Raw genomic sequence first — 25,112 nt, 5'->3', positions numbered from 1 at the left:
ATAGAAAAGCAGGGCCTATTGTGACGAGCCTGGCTTGAATGAGCCCAAGGAGGCTTTACATTGTGTACAGCATACGTAACACTCTATCCTTACATCCTCCATTCGAATAAGGAGAGAGAGAGAGAGAGAGAAGCTGGATCTCCTGGAGCTCCCAGGACGACCAACACAAAGAAGCCTGAGATACCTCAAAGATATGAGCTACGATTTCACTTAAACATTTTCAAAACGTGATGAGTTTGAAACACCTGTTATATAATCTGTTATATAACTCTGTTATCCTTAGAGGATCAGTGTGGAGCATCTGTCTTTTGGCAGAAATGGAATATAATAGCAATAAGTAGGTTTTCTTTATTTAAGATCACCTGAAACACATGGGAGAAGTTTGTTGGTTGCAATCTGCAACCTCACCACTAGATGCCGCCAAGTCCTACACACTGCACCTTTAAGTCTAACAGACAAGACTAAGCAACAGGGTGATAAACAAGAGCATTTCAAGTTAATGTTGTGATTCCTGAGTAGTGAAGTTCAGAGTATCCAGACAACAGGAGTAATGTCTTGTATAAATCCAGCTTTTAAGAAGAGATGATTACGACACACAATATAATAAACACGGTAACACCATGCAATCATTAGATAAAATCAACATTTATTGTAAAAAAAAAAATACAACCAACCATGTCACAGTCATGGCGTCCAGTATGGTCATTCATTAGAATTCAAGGAGGGAACAAGTCAAAGCGTGTGATGTTCCCCGAGTCATTGAGTCGAGTCACGTGCTCAAAACAAATTCACACACGAAAGAAGATAAAGAACAATGTGGTTGAGCTCGGCTACCGTGAGGATATCAAAATAGATAAGGACATAAGGTTCCTTCTCAGACAGGAAATGAAGGAGATGGACTGAGTCGTCTTTCACACATCACACTCATTATCCATTCCTCTCAGACGCCCTCCCTCCCTCCTCCTCCGGCGCATGCTGACTTTTTTTGGAAGAGAGACAGAATCCGTCGGTGTGAAATGAGGTCAGCGATGGCGTCGCCGATGGTAAATCACCGACAGTAACCTCCAGACCACGGACGGACACACAGCCGGGGAGTACGGACTCTCTCTCTCTCTCTCCCGCACTCACACACACACACACAGATGTGTTGCTCTAGGGTTGCTATGACAACCTTTTTAAATTCTGAGAGCGAGTGAGAGTCTGTGTGTGTGTGTGTGTGTAGCGTAATTGAGTAGAGTAATTTAGGGCTCACAGACAAAGTCGTTTTGTTGCACAAATGTCCATTTTAAAGACAATTTCAAAACGGTGAGCGTCTAAAGAAGCCTGCGGCTCGCAGGCCGTAACACTGAGGTTGTCTCAGCCGTGACTAAACTACTGCGCTCCTCCGACCATTAATCACGCCACTATCACTGCGCCTTATCAGCCTGACACCAGGCCTTTAGCTTCACACAATCACACCTTATTCATTTTATTTACCGAGTTCACAGCAGCTATTTCAGACAGATTAAGCCGGTTAGGTGTGATGTAAATGTTACATCACGGATATGGATTTGGGCATGAAATAAAGTCCTGCTGTCCAACAAAGGATCAGAGATTCAAGTTAAGAGATTTTCTGTACATAAAGTCCCATTTTTTTAATTATTCATAGACCCATTTTCCCCTCTTTATATAATAGTTTTCCTTGTTAGCGGCGGGTTCCGCTTCTAACAAGTGCTGGCTTTGATTTCTCTTCACCCGCACAGGGGATTCACATGAAATCAAGTTATGTAATTCAGCCTCACTGATTTATCTGATTGATGTCAGCCCCGCTGTTTACTGTCCTCACTTTGTATTTATGATGCGGCAAAACACGGAGCGGACTGTATTTTAAAATAGTCAGGAAAGGCCGGACTGAAGGATTACAACTTTAAAAACTCAGTCATTTTTGTTATAATTGATATGGATTAAGAATAACCTCTCAAATATATATATATAGCTTTATTCTGGCTGGACAGTTTGAAAAAAATAAAAAATAGTTACCATCAGGCTACAAACAGACCGCTCAGTCTGATTAGAGGTCAGCTCCACATGTTAAACAACGTACCACATTAAAACTTGAACACACACATATTGCATAGGATAGCCGACGAGGCATTAGACAGCAAACATAGTAGAAATGGCTACGGCAGCTGGATATTTTAGGATCATTAAAAGGAAAACTCCACCCTTTAATACTCACGCTGTTAGATATTAACCTGCAGCATTCAATTTAGACCAGTAGTTACTTTGAGATGACGCTGAAATGCATCTTTTCTACACTTTGTCTTCACCGGTCTGGTCTATTTTGATATACCTTAGGGATTTCCTACATCTCCCATTGGACCATTGGACAACTTCAACATTGATGAGACTGGCCTTGTTGATCAAAAGCCTAAACATTAGGTTTCAGCTTATCATATATCTACTAGGAATGAAGGAGTGATTTTAATATCTCAATCCTATCTGCTGACATGACCAACGCTCCAGTCTCCGAAAAACCTTCTTTTGTGCCTCTAAGAACGGGGAATCACAAAGAGAAACTATTCACAAAAAAACAAAAACAACGTGTTGACGAGTGTTTCTGATGTTCCCTCCTTTGGCCTTCAGACCTGGAGGAGCTTCCTGAGGTCCTCGCTCATGCCTTCCGCGCTCAGCTGGTCGAGGCTGTGGTAGCCGTGGATGATGGCGTCGGCGGTCACTACCACCACCCTGAGGCCGTGGGTGTCATTGCCGAGCTGGCACCCGATGGCCGAGCTCACGACCATGTCCAGGCCGTCGTGGCACCCGCCGGCGTTCCGGTGGTAGTGGCCGGAGAACACGGCTTTCACCCCTGTGGCAAGGAGACAGGCGTCAAGAGAGCTGCATTTCATCAACGACGAAATCCAAGCATTGAAATGGTGGAACACAAAAAGCTTAAATTCGTTGTTTTTCAGTGGCCTGATTGTGTCTCTGTTGACGTCACCGCGCTAAACTGGGATGCTACTATGAATAGGCATCGTGCTCTTTAGAGAGCCATGTAATTCACACCACGTCTGACCCCTTCCGTCCCTCATGTAGCCCAAATAAGAGGTGCAGCACCGGCAATTATTATTATCACCGTGCGGTAGAAAATGACCAGCGTTCGCTCCACCAGGGAGGTTTCTGGCTCTAAATAAACTCACTTTACAGACCAAACAACAACAACCTGCCACTGAACTTCTTGATTTCTGGTAGATGAATGTCAATTTTAGTTATACAGTAGCATGATATTATTAGTCGCAAGTGTTCAGTATATACACATGTGCAGTGTAATCTAGAATCAACGAGGCGTCTAAATAACACACATCGGTGGGTTCGTAAAGTGTGTCACGCTCACTAGTTGGAGAACTTTGTGTTCACATTGAGCCAGCATTCTTCTGTAGTCCGTCTCGTGTTGATGCTCGTCACGTAACAATCCTCCGTTCCTCTGTAGCAGCAAGGCAACAACAGATGGCGTCCGACCCTCTCCATGCTTCTTACTACTCCACTACTTCAAAACCTCCCCTCGGTGCGTCTCGCTGCAAGTTGGTTTTATACAGAGCTTCACCTGCTGCGGCGCTTGCAATGGAAACGGTAAAAAACGCAAAAATGGCCGCTGCTCTGACCAACCGCCGACGTCGATTTGAATGGGAATGTCCGTTTTACTTGTTAAACGGAGAAACTCGAAAGTAAAGAGATGAGAGGAAGAAAAGCAAGGAAGAGAGAAAAAGAAAATTAAGTGTGTGTGGGGGGAGGGGGGGGCATGAACAGAGAAATTAATAAGGAGAAAGATGACAGGAAAATAGGAAGGAGGAAAGGAAGACGGATAGATAGAAAGAAAGAAAAGTGGGAAATAAGAGGGATGAGAGGAAGGAGGGAAGAAGGAAAGAAAGTGAAGGATATACTCTGGAGCCCTCCACTTGTAGCATACTATGAAAACCTTTGGGAACCTTCATTAAGGGAGCCACGATTTTCAATTTATTTTCAATTACACACAACATCATTAATAGAATGGGACTGCCTCAGCCCTGCGGCAGTGACGCCGCGTCACTACAGTTGAAATGACTGCACACTCAAAGCGGCACGCCAAACAAGCATCGCTTTGAACGAGGGGCAGAAAATGAGTCGTACTTGTCCGACTGTGTAAATTTGTGTCTTCAGTTTTGGGTGGTGAACCAATTTGACTTTCTGGCAAGTTGGGCCAATTTTCACTGGAACGAGAGGGTAAACTTAATGTTTGGATTAGAGGAAAAAAGATTGGGTCGGGGGGTTTCATGCTTTAGGATTAGAATAGATGAATGTTAGAAGGACATGGCCTTTTGTGAAATGTCCCTCTCAAGTATAATGATACATGTGTGCATTCTAACTACGTGGGAGCTTGCATGCAGTAGGTGATGGGTCTACAGCAGGCGTTCAGCAGAGAAAATGAGCAATTTAACAGCAAGTGTTTCCACCGAGGGGAAGTCATGCTGCTCGCTGCCTCGTCTCCAGAGAGACACCCAGCCCCCCCCCCCACAAAAAAGGGAATGAAAAACTTGCAACAAAAGAGGATGAATTGCAGTCTGTGCACGAGGAAGACATCAGTCTGTCCCAGAAATCTGCACAACAAAGACGAGGAAGATCCCTCCGAAAGCCCCCCGATGTACCCGCCCACTGATACTCCTCCGGTGTCGGCATCGTGAAATTGCCCTGAATCATCCGGGCCTCCACTCTGCATAATCAAACGGCAGCGGAATACAAATGTGACCTAAATTTGTGTTAATTCAGAGCTATGTGAGGACAGCGGTTGCACACGCCGGACTATTAAATAATTAATTCGCCAATGATGGAAATGGATGGTTTAGGCCTGTATGCGTGTACGTCTGGACTAAATTCGTTTACAATCAAAACTTGGGGGCGGCGCACTGCGTGAAGGCCGCCCTCCCGTCATGTGTGGAGGGGCCCGCAGCTGTATCATTACGGACACATTTCACGAGTCGGTCTGTGTATATATATATATATGCGTGTGTGTGTGTGTGTGTGTGGGGCCAGGAATGCTAGCCTTTCATGTAACCTTGCCACTGCTCCAGGTGACTGAAGAACTTGCCCGGCTCCACACCGTCTAGTCCCAAATGTGCGTCCTTGATGTTGTTTCTAGATGAGGGCCACAAATGCCCTCTAGGACAAAAGCATGCACTCATTATTCTGTATGACTGTGCGTGTGCAGGCATGTGCGTGCTCTCTTAGTCCCCCTACGATGATCCACACTCGGGCGCTTTTATCCGGCCGACGAGGGATCACGCGGGACAATTATTCAAACCCTGCGAACGTTGGACGGGATCACCTGACGACTCAGATAGCGACGCCGATTGTGGAAATGTTGGATTTGCTGCGCGTGAGGGCAGTGACATTTCCGCCACCTCGGAGAGATGAGGTGGTGCGAGGAAGACTGTAAGACAGCAGTAGTAAAGAAGCGATAGACAGGAATTAATCCTGTAATAATAATAATGACGATTCAACTGGCAAAAATGTGTTTTTTTTCCCCTTCTGAACCTCCTCTAAAACTCCCAAAGATGCCCGTGATTAATCATGCCGCCGCATAAAGTGTGTGGGAGCGTGTAAGTGTGCACATACATGTGTCAGTGCGTCTGAGTTCTGTCGCCACGTCTCTGATGATCCACGTCCCACGCAAACACCGCACGATACCACCACGCAGCAGCAGTGAGCTTCCCCCATATGTACGTATGTGACGCGTTTGTGAGGCATCCGCGGAGCTGTATGTTCGTTGCCTATGGCCTTCACAAATAAGTCAGAAAAAGGTCCCACTGTGCAGTACTTCTGGAACCTTCACAGATGGAGGCGCGTTGGAAATGAAAGGAATAGTTCAACTTTTTTATATATATATATATATATATATATATATATATATATATATATATATATATATATATATATATATATATATATATATATATATATATTAAACTCTCTCACCGCACTTACTATGAACTACGTGGGTTCTGTACTGTAATTAAAAAAGTTAAAGTGAGATAGATTGTAATTTTTGAATTTCAAGTTCATTGATAAAATCCGTTTGTCGTCCAGCTCTCCTGGTCGGTGGATTTCGTTAGCTTTGGACAGAGCCAGGCTAGCTTTCCAGGCTTCATGCTAAGCTCAGCTGATGGCTATAGCTTCATATTTAGTGTTGGACTATAACTTCAATACAACTGCTGCAAAAAGGTAATAAATCATACTGCATCTTTACATAATATAAATGAATAACCATCCATGAAAAGATCTTGAATGCAAGTATATGTCACTCGCACGTCATACAACAATAATTATTGTATAACACTAAGTGTAAGTGGTTCTGAAACGTCACAGAACATCTTTTCAGCCAGAAAAATGTTAAACTACTATTTAAATATAACAATAACAGATTGGGCTCCTGGTTTTCTCCTCAGGGGCACAAAGGTCCTTGGAGAGTTGCGCTTGGCTAACCTGTCTAATGCCCATCAGGCAGAATAGGATATCCGTTAGGTCGTCACAGCACACTGCAGGCTTTCCTTCAAGTGCTTAAGTATAGCTGACAACTGAAGTGGACTGAACCAACGGACAATTTGTATGTAGTGGGAATGAATGGGCTCCCTCCGCTGCCTTGTTCCACTGGCTCTTACCGAGCGAAACCGATTTCATAGAAACAATTTAGCAAAGGCCCAGCGATAACACCCTGACCTGAATTCATTAGAGCACGTCTCCCCTTTTCAGAGCGCCGTCACTACGCAGGCTTTGGAAGTCGAGCCACTCCACCTGGGCTCTCGTCTGCTTAGAAACAAACACAAAAATACTCTCTGAGAGAAAAGATGGCCTGTCGGAGAAAGAAACACATTTTCCATCTCCAGAAGATTGTCTGTATGAATAAAAGATAAACAATTGAGGGGAAAAAAAATAGAATAAAGAAGCGATGGAAAAAGCGACCTCCTTTGCAATGCAGTCAGAAGATGAAGCTGACCTCTGAAATTATCCTGCCAGAAGATAAATGTGGGGGAAAAGCACTCTTTCAAAGTGTGAGGTAGAGGCTGAGATTGCCTGCATGGAACACAAACAGACAAAAAATAAAAAGCCCCCCCCCCCCCCCCCAAAAAAAACAATTTCAAACCCCCAAAGAGCACCCTAGCATTGTTCATTGACAAAGCATTTTACGATTGGCAGTGATTCTTTTCAGAACAACACAGTGATGAGGGATGAACCCACGCCGGCAGCCCTGCTCCCCGAGTCGGGTGGGTCACTGCTCCGGCTTTATGAAGACGAAGTCTGGTCAGAATAGCCGACTGGAGGGGCGTTGATACGGTAATGAGATCGGCCTCTAATAAATACACATGTATTTGTCACTTGCCCGATAGGACATCTGCATGAGGCATTCCACTTGCCTGAACACAGAGTTGACATGCCCCGGGCAAGCACTAACGCAGAGCCCTGCTATCTGAATCGTATTGTTGCGTTTTACGTTTATATATGTATATATATATATATATATATATACTATTCTTTATATATTTATATGTGTACATAGTAGTTCAATGTTCCCATAGAGCCAGGCTGCTGGTGTGGCTGCTAGAAGAAGCGTATGGACTGAAATGCTTGAAGCACAGTTTAGTTTTTTGGATTTTTAATCTAATCGTTATTTAACCAGGCAGTCTCGTGAGATCAAGATCTATTTCCTAAGAGATGCCGGAGACCAACAAACATCCACAAGAACACGGTCAGCCAGGAAATCATGAATAAGAATCATAGAAAAACATCAGATAACCTTTAAAGTCTCAGAGGGGACTCTTGTTCAAGGGCAGTTTGCGGTCCATTCCATTTACAAAAAAAAAGGTGCACACTACCTTCACTGCTGGAATAACAAGCCGAGACCTTGTGGACTTCCCGCACACTATACCACTATAGCACTCCTCCGTTCTCTGTACATTTAGTAAGTGTCCTGCAGTGCAATCAGCGTGGGTGGCCCTTGGTGCCGTGGCTCTAGCCATTGAGCCGCATCAAGAACAGAAATCCTTGTCCCTCTTCTGACAATACCGTATAAATGATATTCAGTTATTCAGCCATACAGAGAAAGGAACACACAACCAATGCCGAGCGCGAGTGTCTGGTCTCGGTCTCTGCGGGAATCCCATTTACTCGTCGGCCTTGAAACAGTGCTCGCTCTTTTGTGCTTTTCCTTGTGATAAAGATTCCCATCTGGGGACTGGCCTTTGCTGTGACAGACAGAGGTGGGGAGGGGGTGGGGGGTGGGGGGAGGGGGTGGCGAGCGCTGGAAAAAAAAAAAAAAATGATGAAAACATATTGAATGCTAACAGAGGGGAAATTACCCAGAGTGAAATTGAATTCTGGTCGGAGTTGCAGAAAAATGCACAGAAAGGAGAGGGGAGTCCCCTCCAATACGCCGATGCACTTTTTGTCTGTACTGTGATTTTCATACGCTGCAGCCATTCGAGCCATGTTCGCCTTAATTGCTGGATGTGTTTGAATATTCTGCTGTTTAAATGCTAATAACGGCCGCTGATTTAAAAGGAATAAAAGAAGTCCCCATCTAATCATGTTTGATGTTTGTGCTCCTTCCTTCAATCTCCCCTTCCCCTCCTTCCCCTTTCCGCTCTCCATCATCTACCTTTCATCTCGTGGTCTCCTGATTTTTGCAGGCCACAAGATTGGATTTGCGGTTTTTGCCAGCTAAGTTGCTATCCACTAAACCTCTGCCTGTCAGTGATTACTCTCCAGGAGAAGCCATTTCCCTCCGGACCTCTCCTCCGGTTCCCCGTCTCCGACACAAACTCTTAATGCAGTTCAGAACAAAGCTGTCACCGGCACGTCTGCGAGCGCGGGGCTGATGCGCGAGTCGACGGGCAACGTCGTTTGCGCTCGCGTTGAAGGGCGGTTGTCATTAAAGCGCAGGTCTGGGGAATAATTCATCATGAAATGGTGGCTGTTGATAATTTGCATGACAGAGGGATACGACATGATGGAGCGCGGTGAGGCCTCTTGCAGCACCCTGCTGCCCATAAATCACTCTCAGCCATCAGTCACCGCGCAGCATCCCCTTCCTGTGTCCTCCAGTTACACACACACACACATACAATACACACATATACACGCAAACAATTACAAAGGGAACTGGGAAATGAAAGTAGTCAGCATGTAACGTATCCCTCTGAGAGCGTACGTGCCTTTTGGCCATTTGGTACCCAACGTGGTACCTAATCACCCCGATTTCTGCAAGCTATACGCCTTATGTTTCTCTCAGGACGACAGGGGCCGAGCAGCGAGGGGAACAGTGGAACTAAACACCCAGGGGGCCCAACCTGGCGAGGGCCCTCAAAAAGCCTGAAGTTTAAAGTTTCTTTTTAATCTGCAAATTTGACGGCATTAGCATAATAAGTAAACCATTACAGTGCTCCTGCAGTGCTCACGTCACTGATGTCTGCTTTACTCCACAGCGCAGTAACGCTGGGGGCGCAGCTAGAGCAGCGTCTTAGCAGAGCACCAGCTTCCACTCCTCAGACGGTGTCTAGCGAGCGTAGGTCAACCACGTTTTGCATTTCTACAGCTCATAACATAAACTGCTGCAGATATGCGAGTAAAAAAAGACCCCGGGGCGCGGCTTGAACCGCATCGTGTGCGACGGAACTGCCAACGACGGCGGAGACTTTCAAAAGGAATCTGGGAAGTTGTCTCAGGTCAGAAGTAAAACTAAAAACGTACAGACAACATTTAAAGAGGCCGCACTATTCCACCTGTCACGCAGTACAGTAAGTACAATTTGATGGTGCTTGTATTTCCATTCTCTGACACTTTAGAGGAAAATATTCTACTTTTTCGTCCACTATAACTATAGTTACTGTGAGGATTAAGATTAACCTCGTGATTCATAATATTGTATTCGGTTATACATTTAACTACCCAACACACAGATAGTATAGAGTAGTTCAAATTAGATGTCATACAGAGTTCGAAACTAGAGAAACTCTATTACACTTCGTGGCACTGATGAGAAATTTGGGACCTGGACTTTGCTGAATCCAAGCTTCACATCTCCTCGTATGTAATTAGCAGACCTACAGTCAATGTCATTGTTTTTGGATAACTGCATCAATTAAACTTTTCATGTTGAATTCTTAAGCTGCTTGAATCCCCGTTTCTATTTGTGTTTGTTTTTAATCCTCTGCTTATTATTTAGTCATTTTCTATGGAGCCAAATCCAGGCCAATAGTTTAAATCATTTGAGGAAAAGAAATGAAACTAAAAGTTCAAGTTTTAGTCTTGAACTTTGGAAAAAAGAAAATGTATTCAAACAAGAAGGAAACGTTTTTTTATGGTTAAACATGGTCTTAAAAAACTTTTCCTAATTACATTTTTGAATACATTTGTTGAATTTTTTTTTCTTCAAATTATCAAAACTATTGGCCTGAATTTGGCTCCATAACTTTATCTCCTATTCGCTCTTTTGTTTGTTCAGTAAAAAACCTTAATTTGCATTGAACTTGATCTGTAAAGCTGAAAAACACAGTTCCCTTTTGAAAAGCTGCAAAATTATATTGCTGCTTTAATTTGAACAGATGGGAGATAATTAAATAACAAAAAATATAAGTACATAAACAAGAGCAACGTAGCCATATGCATCTATGGTTACCAATTACATCTTAATGGCTTTTAACTTGCGGAGGAGGGAGAAAAAAGCGCCGCAATCAAGCAGAAAACAGGCAAAACCTTCAACGGCTCAATCGATAAAACAGTAAATGGACATAAATTGTTGGGGATTGCTCCGTGGATGTCGTCCTCTCTAACAGACATGATGGACGGGTACACGGAGGCTGTGCTTAGAGAGACTTTAAACGTGTGTGGAGAAAAAGAGAGAGTGAGACAAAGGCAGAGAATAGTAAGAGAAAGCATTATTCAGCCTCATCATTAAGACAATGGGGTTAAAGGCTTAACCGTGGCCTCTTATCAAATCCCCAGTGGGTGATAAATGTGTCTTCGCTTTTGAACAGAGTAGGACCCTTGCTGATAAAGACAACCAGCGGCAAGAGAGAGAGAGAGAGAAAGAGTGAGAGACGGAGAGGCTTATCTTCGCCGCTAATTAGCTACTGTATGTACAACTCTACAGCCGCTAGCAATGTTGGGAATTCCAAAGAGTTTCTCAGCTGCAATCTTGGTTTTTTTTCTGCACAGGGTTTGGAGGCAAAGTGGAAGTGTGCATCTGTCTGTATCTCTGCGTTCATTCGGCCTTGTTTGTATGTGCGCTGAAGGTACCCTGAATGTAGAATATGAACCTCAGAGGAGGAGGAGGAGGAGGAGGAGGAGGAGGAGGAGGAGGAGGAGGAGGAGGAGGAGGAGGAGGAGGAGGAGAGAAATCTAATTACAGCACTCCATCGATGAGGAGAGCCTGAGAGCCTGAGAGCACTGCTGGGATTCTCTGCTACTCTACTCGTCTCTCCGGAAAGGAGACACCGGTCTCCAGCAACGAGAAATTCAACCTTCTCTGAAGAGATTCTGGGTGTGCGTAAAACATTCTCTCCCTAAATTCAACATCCGCAACGAGCAGGCGACCTGCATGTCTTTCTTCCGCTGCCTTCGGAAACTAACTGCCGGATGCACTCGTGCGTGGGAAACATTGTGATAGGTAGGGGCCAGGAGAGCGTTATTTACTGTGATTACGGGCATGACAGTGACGAGGTATAGCACAGATGTATCCATAATAAGAGCAAAGAACATCCTCCGGGGTGTTTAGGGCTTTGTCTGATCGTTACCAACAAACTGACCGTATTGTACCGACGCAAAAGTCTAATACCACAAAGAAAGTCAGGAACAAGTTGCCTTGCTATTTTGTTGTCTGGTTGTCATAACAGTGTGCAAAGCGACCAACAAATCAAAGATTTAAGCTATTTAAATGTGTGAAACACGTCCTTTCTTAAATCAGGTGCTTGGGTTCAACTTAAAAAGATATCACACGCACGTGGTGCAAGAGCACAATTAAAGCCAATATTTAATACCAACCACATCACTGTCAGATCAAAAACCAGAGTAATTGCTTGTGCAATTAAAAATAAATAAATAGGGAAAGCACAATACTTTAGATGCCCCAGAGGGGGGTCATCACGCGGAGAGACAGTGTGTCATTAATATGAGCTGGAATGCAGTCAACAGCCTCCCTGGGTGGAAGCGCTCGCTCTGATGAGCCACAGGGAGACTAATTGGTGTCGCACCTTTCCCTGTGCTGCTGAGATAACATATAGATACTTACTGTGGAATATATTATGCGATAAAAATTAAAAAAAGAAATGCACCAATGCGCAGCGATTTATATGCAAACGCACACAAAAACGTGTACGAAACAAACACAATTACTCAAACATCTCCTGACACACATATCCCATGAGAAGAAGGAGTATAGGAGAGAAATGGAAATATAACTTAGTGAAGGGGGGGGGGGGGGGGGGGAATAAATGAAATATGTTTCTTTGTCTGCAGGGGACTATATTCTCTATTTCCATTATACTGTATGTCCCTGGAGTAGTGTGTGTGGGGGGGGGGGGGCAGCTGTAACACCCTCACAAACGCTGAGCCAAATCCCCCGCTGCTGCAAGTCAACCGACGCCACGAAGAGAGAGAGAGAGACACCGTCGGAGTGGTCGGAGAACTCCCATGCACACTGCAGCGTGCGCTCACTTGTGAGGATTGATTTGATGCCAGAGGCGCGGTTCCATTTCAAGGCCACTTTCTGTCGAATTTTTGAATAACGAGACACAGAACGAGGAAAGCCGTCCAATTTCACATCTTTGTTCTCGCCAGGCTGCTGTTTTGCTTCTGCTCAAATAAGAAGCATAACAACTTTGAGGCAGCCAACTAAAAAGGATATCCTTGGAGAGTCTTTCTGAACAACGTCCCTGTGTTATCGGTGGAGAGAAACGCTGGTAAAGTATCATAAAGAGCTTTCCGGCACTCCTTTAAAAGGGATTTTGAAACTCATTTTTTATTTATTTTTTTACACAATAAAACACGTAATCCTTCAACTGTTGATATAACTGCATTTGTCTTCCAAGGAAAAATGATGTGAGAGCTGGCAGCACAAACACAGATAGAGACTTATCCGCGTCAACGGCTTACTTAATGAAAATCCCAGTAGAAAAATGACATTAACGCTTAACTGTTCCGGTGTGAACTTTAATCTTTTTGAGAGCTAGACTGGAAACAGAAGTGCATGTGTGTGTGTGTGTGTGTGTGTGTGTGTGTGTGTGTGTGTGTGTGTGTGTGTGTGTGTGTGTGTGTGTGTGTGTGTGTGTGTGTGTGTGGTTAATGACGCTGCCCTTTGCTGTAATGACAGTTGGTGATCAGCGGAGCACATCTGGAGGCCCCGAATCACACGGTACAGCGGTGAGGACAGACCAACACGAGAGGGAGATGATGCATGAATAATGCAATGCATTAGAGGGGGGGGGGGGGGGGGGGAATATGATCATCGCCGATGTATGTCCAGAAGAAACAGGATTTACCACGGATGATGGGAAACTCAACGCACAGACAGGAAGACAAACAACACACTTGTCCTGGCGCTTATTTTCTATTCTTCAATATGCAGCAAATTACATAATAATAACCCTAACCCGAATAAATGAATAAATGCTGTAATTCCTCGAGACCCAAGCCAAGTTCCTGTGTCTTGCTTTCCACCTGCTGATTAAAGTGAAGGGTCAGTCCCAAACCTCAGCGAAGGATTACATCCTCCTCACCAATATCTGGTACGAATGTAGAGTAGCAGCTCTATCATAAACTGACAGAGAGCACACCAATGGTTACAGTAAAGCACGCCTCCAGGACTACTAAAGCAGAGTCAGAGTACAGACGCTCCTCAGGAGATGGAGAGAGCAGAAGGAGCATGAAAGAGAAACCGGGGGATCAGTGCGGAGCAGAAAGAATAAAGAGACAAAGGCTGTATAATTCAACAATTACTGGTTTGATTCCTATTGTCAAGTCATCACGCTTTCTTTTGTTTTACATTTAGCCGACTTATCAAGAGCTACTTTCATGACAAAGCTGCGCTGTGTTTCACGCTGTTATTCTCATATGGAAACCTTGAATTTCCCCACGATCTTAAAATCGGCACAAATCTTTACAAACACGTCACCAAAGTGATGGAGAACTTCACAGCGGCTTTGAAATTCTCCATCCGAGCAGTAGACATCTCCAGAAAATACGACGCGATAAATGGCAGGCCGGATCGAATCGCAGCCCTTCTCTCGCAGAAGTAGCACATATTGTACTTGAACACGTGTTCGTACACGCGTGTGAAAGTCCTGTAGCGCACACGCGGCTTTACAGCCAGCAGCAGCGTGTCTGTCCACATACGTAGGCACTACACACAGTACATGCTCTGAGAAAGGACTTGCATGTTCCGCGCACACACAGTGTGCACATACTGCGTTCCTGCATATAGAAAGCCGGTGCAGACTGCCCTTTAAAATCTTTAACCAGTGTTCCCTGAGAGGAGCAATCAATTATAAGGGAGAGGGGGTCGTCAGATCAACATGGTTAAACACATGCTGGAACAATGGCTGGATAATGAGATTAATACCATCCCAAGACAGTCACCTTGATGCATGATCGAGTAGCATGACACGTGTCCGTATGAGTGGTCCTGTCAATCAGTGGTGCAGAAGTGGCCAGATAGTGTAGTGTGTGTGTGTGTGTGTGTGTGTGTGTGTGTGTGTGCGTGTGTTCTTAGAGACGCATTGTCCTTGTGAGAGTCTCTCGGCCAGATACCCTTGTATCAGACTGGTATAAGCCGATGACAATGGATTTGATTATGGAATTATTCTTCTTATAGGGAGCGAATGCATTAATTAATTCAATCACGCCCGTGTTGTGTGTGTGCGCGCCAGGAGCTCCTCTTGTGATTCCGGCTAATGGCACATAAATCCTCTGGGCTGGGATCTTAACTGTGCTTCGGTTAGATATGCTCAAAAAGGAACAGGTTTAACGGAGGTATTAAGAAAAGGAATTTAAGACGCAGTGACTTAAATCCATCATCACGGAAAACACTGCTGATATTTAAGCGTTTCGGAAGCTTTCTAAACAATACGACTCCGCTTTATCTCTTTTGTTAATTCTAACTCAAAAAGTTGGGGGATTAATGATATGCACACATCTGGACCAAGTATTTAGAAGAGACAGGCATGCCGTCTGTTGTGTCGAAGTGCCCTTGAGCAAAATGCTGGACAGGAAAACACCGCTGAGTCACTGTGAGTTGGTCTGCATAAATACACAGCACCTGGAGGAAAAAGGGGAAAATGAGCCCTGCTGTCCCACCTGCCTTCTTGAACCTGTCCAGCAGGTTTTGCCGGACCCCCTTCTGCAGGTTGAAGTAGTCGTCCTCCTCGTCGGGGCTCTTTAGGTACAGAGGAATGTGCTGGAACACCAGGACGTGTTTGGGTCTGGGTTCCTGAACAGAGACACATGTGAGGGGACGGGTTCATCACGGATCTCCAGAGACTAAATTCAATTGTGAGAAAAATTGCAATTATCCAAAACGTCTTCATGAATCAGACAAGAATAGAATCAGACAAGAATAGAATCATCTCAGCGAGGCCATTCTACCGTTGAGGAGGAGGCTCTGCTCAGCTGCTCCTCCAGCCACGTCTCCTGGGCCTCCTTCTGCTGAGGGCAAGCCGAGGCGTCGTAGAACAACTGGGAGTTCAGCACCAGGCAGAGGACTCCACCCACCTGAGACAACAGGAGACAGAAGAGACCTGCTGCTCATTCATTGTTCAAACAACAACAACTTCCTTACAAAAGGACTACTGTTGGAGTGCATTTTCTACCATATAGAATAATAAGTCTATTCCTACAGTGGCTTTGTTGCCTGTGCTAATTTCTAACGACAAATCGTCTTATTTTAAAAAATACCACGACTACGGTTCCTACATGAATGACAACATCGGCAAAATGAGCATGTGAGCAGGTCCCTTCAGTCAAAGAGGGCCTATGGCCTAAAATATGTGTTTAAGTGGTTAGAAATATGTAAAAAAAGACTGTTGTAAATGCTGAGCGGACAGAAATGTATGCCAGTCGAGTGTAAACCGTGATTTAAACATGAAACTAGAATTAACCCTTCACGGTCGTATCCCTCCGCCAACCAGTCATGTTGCAGTTAAATCCATGTTCGTCCAAAAATAGTCACTTCATGATTTTATCCTATTCAACATTTGTGTGAAATTGACCTTTGACTACCAAAATCAAATCAGGTCATCCGTGAGTCCAGATGGACGTTTGTACCAAACTTGAAGAAAATTCCCACCAGTGCCCAAACTTTATGAAAGTACATCACTAAATAGCGAAAGTACCCCTTTACACATCAGTTACATATTGCACATTGCAAAACAGAGCCATGGAATTTGGCTAATGTCGCGTTCAAAACAAGGGAGGGTACGCTCAAGGCGAACATGTATGCATGTGTAGCTAAGCCCTTGGTCCTAATGAACCATTCAAGCCACTACTGCTAATTAAACATGTCCAGGTCTCTGCTTACCCAGAAGCTGAAATAGTCATTTCCCCAAGCACTACAGTACTGCTCCAGTGTCCTGGAGGTGGGGGTGTTGCCCAAGTCATGGTTCCCACTGACTAACACCAGCGGGATTGAGGGATCCGTCCCCTTCAAGGCTGCCTTCAGGTCTCGCTCCTGACCTTCTCTGAATGGGGTGTCTGGGGAGGGGGGGGGGGGGGGGGGGGGGGGGGGGAGTGAGGAGGAAAACAGACATCCACATAAATAAAACAACACGGCAATGACTTAATTAATATTGCTAACAACAAATAACGTGGACAAGATAAAAAACGAGTCGGAGAGAGAGAATTTGATACGAACGTTGATGCAAACCGTCAGATTGAGAGTTTAACGGGTGAGACAGGTGAGAGCCGCCCGAGGGAAGGGGGGATTATTCGGATGATAACGATGACAGCTCGGAGAACGATCAATAGTCTGTACAGCTCGACTTTATATCACCATGGTTACTGGCATGATGAGCAGTGTTTCTGCAGGAAAAGCTCTCGAGTCCACGCGGCAAACCCAACCTTTGTGCCGAGCCGAGCGCTCTGCGGAGCACTTGGCAGATCCACTGGTCCGAGACACACGAGGCTGTTGGTTTCCTTACAATGTGTTCATTTGTTTGCACTACGCTAAAAAGAGGGGCGTACAAAACTCCCAGCATAGGTGAAAAGACAGAGAATGGGTGAGAGTCAATCCTATTTATAATTCAGAATGAATATCAAACAAACCTATCAGCCATTTATCTCGAGTTATTCCTTCGTCTCTCTGTTCTCCTCTCTTATTCTCCTTTCTATTCATCAGAGTAATTATTTTACTGGCCTACTTTTAGAGCAAACGTTTCCTCGGATGTTTGGATAGGACTCATTACATAAGAGAACATCCGACAGAACATCTTGTGCATGACAGAGCGAGAGAATGCGGAGCTTAAAATGTATCAATATAAAAAAAAGAAAACCATCTCTTTCTTAATTAAGCCAGCCTGTCAGACTTCTGTTTTGTAAAACAGACTCTGTGCGACACCTTTTTACGACTTTTTAAAATCTGCATCCCCCGCGCAGGTTTGGAGAGTAACTGCTTCTGTGTGACACTGCCATCATTGAGATCATCCTCTGCTCCTCCATCACGGTCTGGTACGCTGCAGCCACTGCCAAGGACAAGGGCAGACTGCGCAAGCGCATCATTCGCTCTGCCGAGAGGGTGACCGGCTGCAATCTGCTGTCCCTCCAGGACTCGTTCGCTTCGAGGACCCTGAAGCGAGCAAGAAAGATTGTAGCCGACCCCGCTCAACCTGGACACAAACTGTCCGTGCCCCTTCCATCTGGCGGGAGGCTGCGGTCCATCAGGACCAAGACCTCACAACACACAAACAGTTTCTTCCCATCCGCAGTCGGGCCCATTAACAAAGCCCGGGACCCCCACTGACTCTGTCATCCCCAGGACAATTTCCTATTTCCCTATGTTTCTTTATTCAAACACACTCAACACTTTTAATATTTCACTTGTCTACAGCTGTTTGTTGTGCACTTTATTTTATATTTTATTGTACATTTTAATATGTTTCTATTTCTTGCACTGTGTTGATTGTTTAATGTTATTGTTAAATGTTATGCACCACACCCCATGACAAATTCCTTGTAGGTGCAAACTTCCTTGGCAATAAAAAGATTAGTGACATAAAAGGTTCATAGATCACCTCTAGCAAGTCTCTTGGTCAATATTGACTACTAGGGAATGAAATATGTAAGAGATATACAGAAAAAAAAAAACTGACATTTTTGCTTCTGTGTCATGAAAAGTTAAAGTAAAACTGTTACTATACTATACATACCTTATCAATTCAAACAGATAAATGATCAGAGCAATGGTTCTCCAGCGGGTGATGATGAGTAATGCAGTTTAAACATGTGGTTTGGTCTCTGGGGAGTTGACCGTCTAAAGCAGAGTGTTGATGAAAACGATGGCGGCGGAGGCCACAACAATGCGGAGTCATTATTCCACAAACACAATATCTGACCGCTGCCACAATGATATACAGTGCAGACAAAGGCAGCCGCGCTAATGAAGCTGGAATGGATAGCAGGGGGCCGCAAAGGTTGTCATTTGAAATGCCGAGGCGCTCCGGTGCAGCTGCTGGCTCTCGACTGACCCAGCTGTTCAATTGGTTCTCAACAGATTTGATTTATTTATTCAAGAGGGAGACTTCGCCTTGTTTTTTCTATTCCTACGGTCAGTTTCTCAGAGTTCTCAACAAGCTCGGATGACTCCAGAAGGGACCTTGTCACCTGCTCCAGTGGAGCTGGTTGGTAAATAAATAAAAATAATATGTTACATGCTTGACACCACTCAAGTGTGAATGTGTGTAATGGAGTGAGTGGGAAGAAAAATTGGTGGGGCTCAACGAGACCGTGTAGCCGTACTTTACTTTCTTTGGATACATCAATGTGAAAAATAAAAAAAAAACACTGGTGGCCTCAGAGAGCGACGGGGACGCTGCGCTGCCTTCTGCTCCCTCACACCTCCGGCTGCCTGCCCGTAACTACAGCCATCCGCTAACATGGCGAAGTCCATGAATCATCCTTCAGCGCAACCCAGCGTAAACCAATCCCCGACCACGGGTACGCCATCAATCCGTATTTAGGACACCTTGCTTTAGATTAATGGGGAGCGGCGATGGGCATGACATCGTGTCAGTTTAATATTTGTAGGTTGTTTAGATAAATATGTCCCGCTGCAGTTGGACCATTCCAGACGGCCTATTCACTAGAAAACTGGATTCATACTTATCCGATTACATTTGTCAGTTGGCTCTCCTTCACTTCCCCTTAATAATAGTGCCATACAAGCATTGTGCGAATGAACGCTCGCTTGGCAAGGGGTACAATACAAAGGGGGGAGTAGAGGAGAGGATTTGTGACGAGAACCCATTTCCTGAAGTATGCACAGGAAATAATGAAGGTTCATGAAGTAATTGAAAAATGAATTTTTATGCATACGTTTTCTCGCCCTGCTTTCCTCTTTTGGAATAAGACACATGCAGGGTATACGGAAATAAAAACACAATGGCGCTCTCAGCTCTCTCTCTCTCTCTCTCTCTCTGGAGCTCTGGAGCGCTGACTGAAAGGCCTTGTTCATTTAATGAGATTGCAACACTGCGAGTGTCAAACCTTGACAGGAGACTTTGGCGAGTTCTCGTTGAGCCCGTCCAAGGCTGTGAGCACTTGAGATTGCACACAGGCGTCGGTGTGCGGGGTCTTGCTGTCACACACACATTTCCTGCACTTAAACTGTATTCTCAAGGTGTGGATTTGTGAGTAACTCGAGCACATACCGACGCTGACAGGCGGTGCTGATGTGGCACTTGGCCTACAGCTTATGACAAGGTGGTAGCGAGGGATTCGTAAGGGTAGGGAGTTGTATTGAATGTATCCCACAACCTTTCAATCCCACGCATGATGAAATTCAACACAAGTACCGTAAACCCTAATGTCCTAATGTGAACGGTCACCATACAACTAGAGATGTCGCCACCTGATCGGTACCTGGGGCCATCTGGACATATTTTATAGACACATGTATTTCCTTTCTTTATTGTGCTTTGGCCACTTTAAACTGCTAATTTGGCAACGCTGCTCTCCTTTACACATTTTGCTGCCGGTGAAAACGTGTGAATCTGAATGCATCTGGATAGTTTTCAACCAGGATCTGAGTTATTAGTAGCTTGGGAAAAATATGGTCGGATACATGTAGATAAATATAAGTATCAAATAAGACTCAGAATTGGCAGAAACCCAATGTTTGATTGAATGGGACATCCCTACATAGAAACTCATCAAAATCAGCCATGCTTATAATCTTCTTCACCGTGATGATTCCGGCATGAACAAACATGGTTTCATGCAGTGTTTACATTTTATTGGAGGAAGAAAACGTTCTTTTAAACAATGTGAGAGTGTTCATGGGTTCAGTACATGAAAAGGTAACGGATATTATCTCCCTCCAAAATAGCGATGGGGCCAATACTAACAAAATGATGTCACGGTCCTTATTTTTGTCAAATCTGCCCCAAAAAAAAAAAAAAAAACATTCATGCACTCGGTTGTTCACATGACAAGTGACCGATGTAGATGTGTACAATAAAAAAAATAAATAAATAAAAAATAAAAGAGGACGTAAGGGAGAAGTTTGAACCCTGCCAAATGTCTCACCTCACCTTGGGCGCTAATGTTAGTTAAACGAAGGTGTGGGGTGTCTGAAACGGTTCAACCATCCGACAAGCACTTCTGACGGAGTATACTAGTGCCTTAAGGGTGCCTCCCTACAAAGCTATTACTGCACAAGCCTCTGGACGATCCCATTAGATAAACACACAGAGAACCTCCCTGATCACCCCCCCCACACACTTCAAAAAAAGATTCCAAAATGCTTGTCCCTAAAACAAATTCAAACTCTCCTCTGCTTCAGAATCCCGCGGAGAGACAATTAAACAGCTTTCCACAGCTACAGAGAGGGGGGGACAGGGGGAGTCCCAAGGTAACCTCGACTTCACCTTTATGAGTTTGACTCACGTGCAGATGCGCACACATACGCTCCTCTGCCCCGCTGTATCATGCGTAATATCCCTCACGAAGCCCCAGAGACGAAGCTTGGATCCTTTGTAGTGCTCATTAGGAGGGTGTTAAGTCCAGCATGTTTCTCTAATCTAATCAGCTCTCTATCTCGCCCCCCCCTTCCCTACTCCGCTCTTTATCCTCTTCATTTGTCAGATTTGAGAATAAGTGAGAGAAAGACGCGGGCAGAGGGAAAGTGAGTGAGGGATGGGCGAGATTGAAGGAAGTCCTTGAGATGAGAAAGCGTCTCCCGGGGGTGGGCTTGGATTGGAGACAGGGAATTGGGATGAGGGAAAATTCTGTCAGTAGAGGTCGCAAAGGACGCAATGCCGCGGGAGCAAACGCCGCGCCAGCAGGTTCTTTAAAGAACCGTCCAAGTCGAGTCTCAAGTCTTTCAGTGGCAAGCCTGTTCTGGTTGTAAAGAACGCTCCGTCATCTGCTGCGTGACAGCCGGTCTGATTAGATCACAGCTATATCTAAGGAATTCAAAGCGTGTACTGTATCATTACTCCTCCATCTATTAGCATACACTATCAGCAGTGATACGTTGTGTGGTGCATAATAACTTGAAACAGGCTGGTGCAATAAATTATTTAAAAAAAACAACGGACAAAGTCTTTAAAGTAAATAATAATGTATATTGGCCCTAAAACTGGATATAGATTAACGTTACTCATGGTAACATGGAAATATCACACTGTGTGTGTGTGTGTGTGTGTGTGTGTGTGTGTGTGTGTGTGTGTGTGTGTGTGTGTGTGTGTGTGTGTGAGAGACTTGAGTCCAAGTCCTAGTCCACCCCATCTCTGCAATGACCTAAGAATGTTTAGTTGTGTTGGATCGGGTCTGTACCTCGTGGACCGCTGTCATGGAACGCAAATGAAAGCCTCCGAGTCCATCAGGGTTCAGTTTCAGAGCAATTACAGCGACAAACGGAACTTATTGATTCCGCACACATTAGATTCAACTCGCACGGATGTTTCAAATAGATTCATCAGAGGCGAGAATAAATGTGTTTGTGCGCCGTGTCAGACTTGCAAATGAAGGATGTCAAAATAAGGTATGAGGCATGAGACCGCAGCTGCTTGCTAAGGAGAACAGACAGACGGCGGAGAAAGATGGATAGCAGAGCGAAGGAGAGGAGAGACAGAGAGAGAGAGAGAGAGAGAGAGAGAGAGAGAGAGAGAGAGAGATCCGTGGGAACAGAAATACAGTTGCCAATTTCCTGTCGCCGACAGGCAGCGGTGTTGACAATGCCGGTTGACAGCCAGCTTCCCCTGGCCGCCACCCATTCATTCTGTATTGTAAATAAACATTTTAAGGGGAAATGTCAGCCGGGAGACGGAAGTAGCAGCTCCGGCTATAATATCTCTTCTCTCCTCCCGACTTGTGCAGCAGCCCAGTTGCCAGGCAAGTGACGGACGTGGCGAGTAATGAGGATGGCACACACAACCTGTTGTGTCGAGGGCTGACAGTAACAAGGAATGACGCCGCGGCGTTTAAAAAGGTCCCCGAAGGCGTCGCGGTTTAAACCCCCTTTGCTTACACTCTCCACTATCCCAGCTCTGCGCGGGAAATAGATCTCGCCGCGACCTATAAATGGGCCTCATTGGTGTGAGACGCGGGGGGGGGGGGGGGGGGCGGATGGTGGCCATGTTGCGGTCTAAATGGCGCAGTCATAGAGATGATGAGGATACTTGGGACGCCTACAGCGGAGGCTCTCGGATGGTCGGGGGAGACAGCTCCAGGAGTGTTCAGGACTGTCGCCGCGCAGCTAAAATTGGAGGTCGTTATGACCCAAAAAGCAGAGGAGAGGGAGGCGAGAGAGTGGCCCCGTGACTAAGCCAAGCTAAATCTGTGTTGCATGCGAATAGTTTTGCCTCGAGTCAAATTTTAGAAAACAAGGGGGGGGGGGGGGGGGGGGGGGTCAAGGACAATTTACAGATGACATATATGCACCACATAGAACAAAAACATTCGGCTAAATACGTCTTTAAATCAGAATCAAGGCCAGAAATGTTTCGCCTGATGACTTTTTCTGTTTTTCCTTCTCTCCCTGTGCCCATTCCCTCTAGGCCAGGCAGCCAGACAGGCACCTCACGCTACTCCCATAATTGTCATGCAAATGTAGTTTGCATAAAGTTGGCGGCGACTGGCTCTTTTTTTTGCTGCACATTAATTCTGCTGTGGGTCCCGCCGAGCCCATTCCTCCTATCCCGTTATCAAATCAGGCAGCTGGACATCGAGAAAAACACGCTCACCGCGCTGCAGTCACTTCATTACAGTGACTTCAATGAAAGCGTCCGCTGTTGCCTGCCAAACTAAAAATACACGGGTATCGTTACAGCTTAAGCTTTTACTTTATAGGTGGAATTATTTGGCTTCTGTTGACAGCTTTGCGTTAATCATCACATCTCTGTCACTACCGAAGCAGAGACACGGGGCAGACGGAAGGGAGCATAACTGAACACAGCACGAGTCAAACGCGGCGTGTCGGTTCCTAACAAGGTGGGAAATGAGCAGCGACATTATCGTTTGCTTTACTCGACCAGCCATTCCAGGATGTAACCGACTATTTCCCAAACCCCCGTTCTATTGTGCAAAATCTGTTTGTCTGGCGAGACGGCGAAAAGCATCTGGTGAATTTGGGAAACCAGCTGCCGACCGTGGCAGAAGACGCCGGCACCGCTGTCCCGGTTCCAAGACATCTAGCGTGTCTAACTCCCAGCATTAGATTGATGGAGTGAAACCAACGTTGCGCTTGCTGTTAAGCGATGATTCAGAAATGATTGGATAGAAATGGGCCGCGTGTTCTCCATCTGCGGCCATTTGACGAGGCAACATCTCGCCCTTCATACGAACAGCAACCAGGTGCTTCGTGCAGACAGATATTGCACGCTGTCACAAGAGGTCGGACGTTTACAAAGAAGACTTTACAAACAGGGCAGGGAACAAACTTTTGTTTTACCTCCCAGCTGCAACAGCTGCTATCTTATATAGATGTTTGGGGAATTGGATAGAAATTCAACGTGCGTCTGGTTAAATCAAATTCGTCGAAATCCTCATCAGCACATTAACTAAAGTTGCGGGTGAATAGCCAGAAGGCCTGTGCTTTTCCACAGATAAATATCAGCTGCTGTCATCGGGGGGGTTTCAGTGTTTGGCTGGCTGGAAAACGGCTAATGTTCAAAACCTCCCTCCATGAGTAATATTCCGTAGCTGAACCATCCAAAGGCTGATGTTCACAGAGACCATTCATTATGTCTCATCATGTCTCAGAGGGCAGCAGAAGCTCCCCTAGTCTTCGGACGCAGTATAAGGAAGGTTTGAGAGTTCTTGCTACATACGCCGTCCTTAAAGCCAGATCTGTAAATATAAATTCGGTATAACGAAACACCACGTTGTCTATCGTACGCACCCTTTCCGTTAAGTGTTTTGGTCAAATGCCATCCGCTATTTCTAGAAGTGCATACGTGCATTTGTTTTGCAGGTCATCACAAAAAACAAACAAAAAAAACTCTGCGACCAGCTGCACCGGGGTCACAAATAAACAATTCTGCCCGGGGCTCCAAAAAAAAGAAAGATTAAATGACAGCCGCATCGCCCGATGAGAGTCAGATTACACCGCGTGCCTGTGTGACAGCGTGACATTTTTAATGGTTTCAGTCAGAAACATTCGTGTCACATTCTGCAGTTATGACAAATATATTTGACATTGGCATAATAGCTCCTTTCAGAGCAGCTTTCCCAGCCTAAATCGGAAAGTCATCTCATGCTGGGCAGGTGAAAACACTACAACCCACCGTGGAAATAGAGCGAGCTGAGGCAGGTTCGACACTGCTGATCAGTCCGACCTCTACGCACGTCAGGATACAACAACACGGTGGAGATATCAGTTCCAATGTCTGATGTAGCGC

The 25,112-nt window shown here is 45.3% G+C and overlaps 1 protein-coding gene across 1 annotated transcript in view; it reads right to left on the bottom strand.

Annotated features, from left to right (window-relative positions):
- Positions 1 to 955: 955 nt before the first annotated feature.
- cpped1 (calcineurin-like phosphoesterase domain containing 1) overlaps positions 956 to 25,112 on the bottom strand; it is a 28,220-nt gene continuing 4,063 nt past the window's right edge. The window contains exons 3-6 of the mRNA XM_079183334.1: positions 16,577 to 16,749; positions 15,646 to 15,771; positions 15,358 to 15,490; positions 956 to 2,848 (exon numbers count right to left, since the gene is read on the bottom strand). Coding sequence (XP_079039460.1) covers positions 2,622 to 2,848; positions 15,358 to 15,490; positions 15,646 to 15,771; positions 16,577 to 16,749 — 659 coding nt within the window. The 3' untranslated portion in view covers positions 956 to 2,621. The remainder of the gene's footprint in view (positions 2,849 to 15,357; positions 15,491 to 15,645; positions 15,772 to 16,576; positions 16,750 to 25,112) is intronic.

Source organism: Pholis gunnellus (assembly GCF_910591455.1).
Source record: "Pholis gunnellus genome assembly, chromosome: 21".
NCBI classification, from domain to species: domain Eukaryota; kingdom Metazoa; phylum Chordata; class Actinopteri; order Perciformes; family Pholidae; genus Pholis; species Pholis gunnellus.
This window is presented reverse-complemented; position numbering and strand designations above follow the sequence as displayed.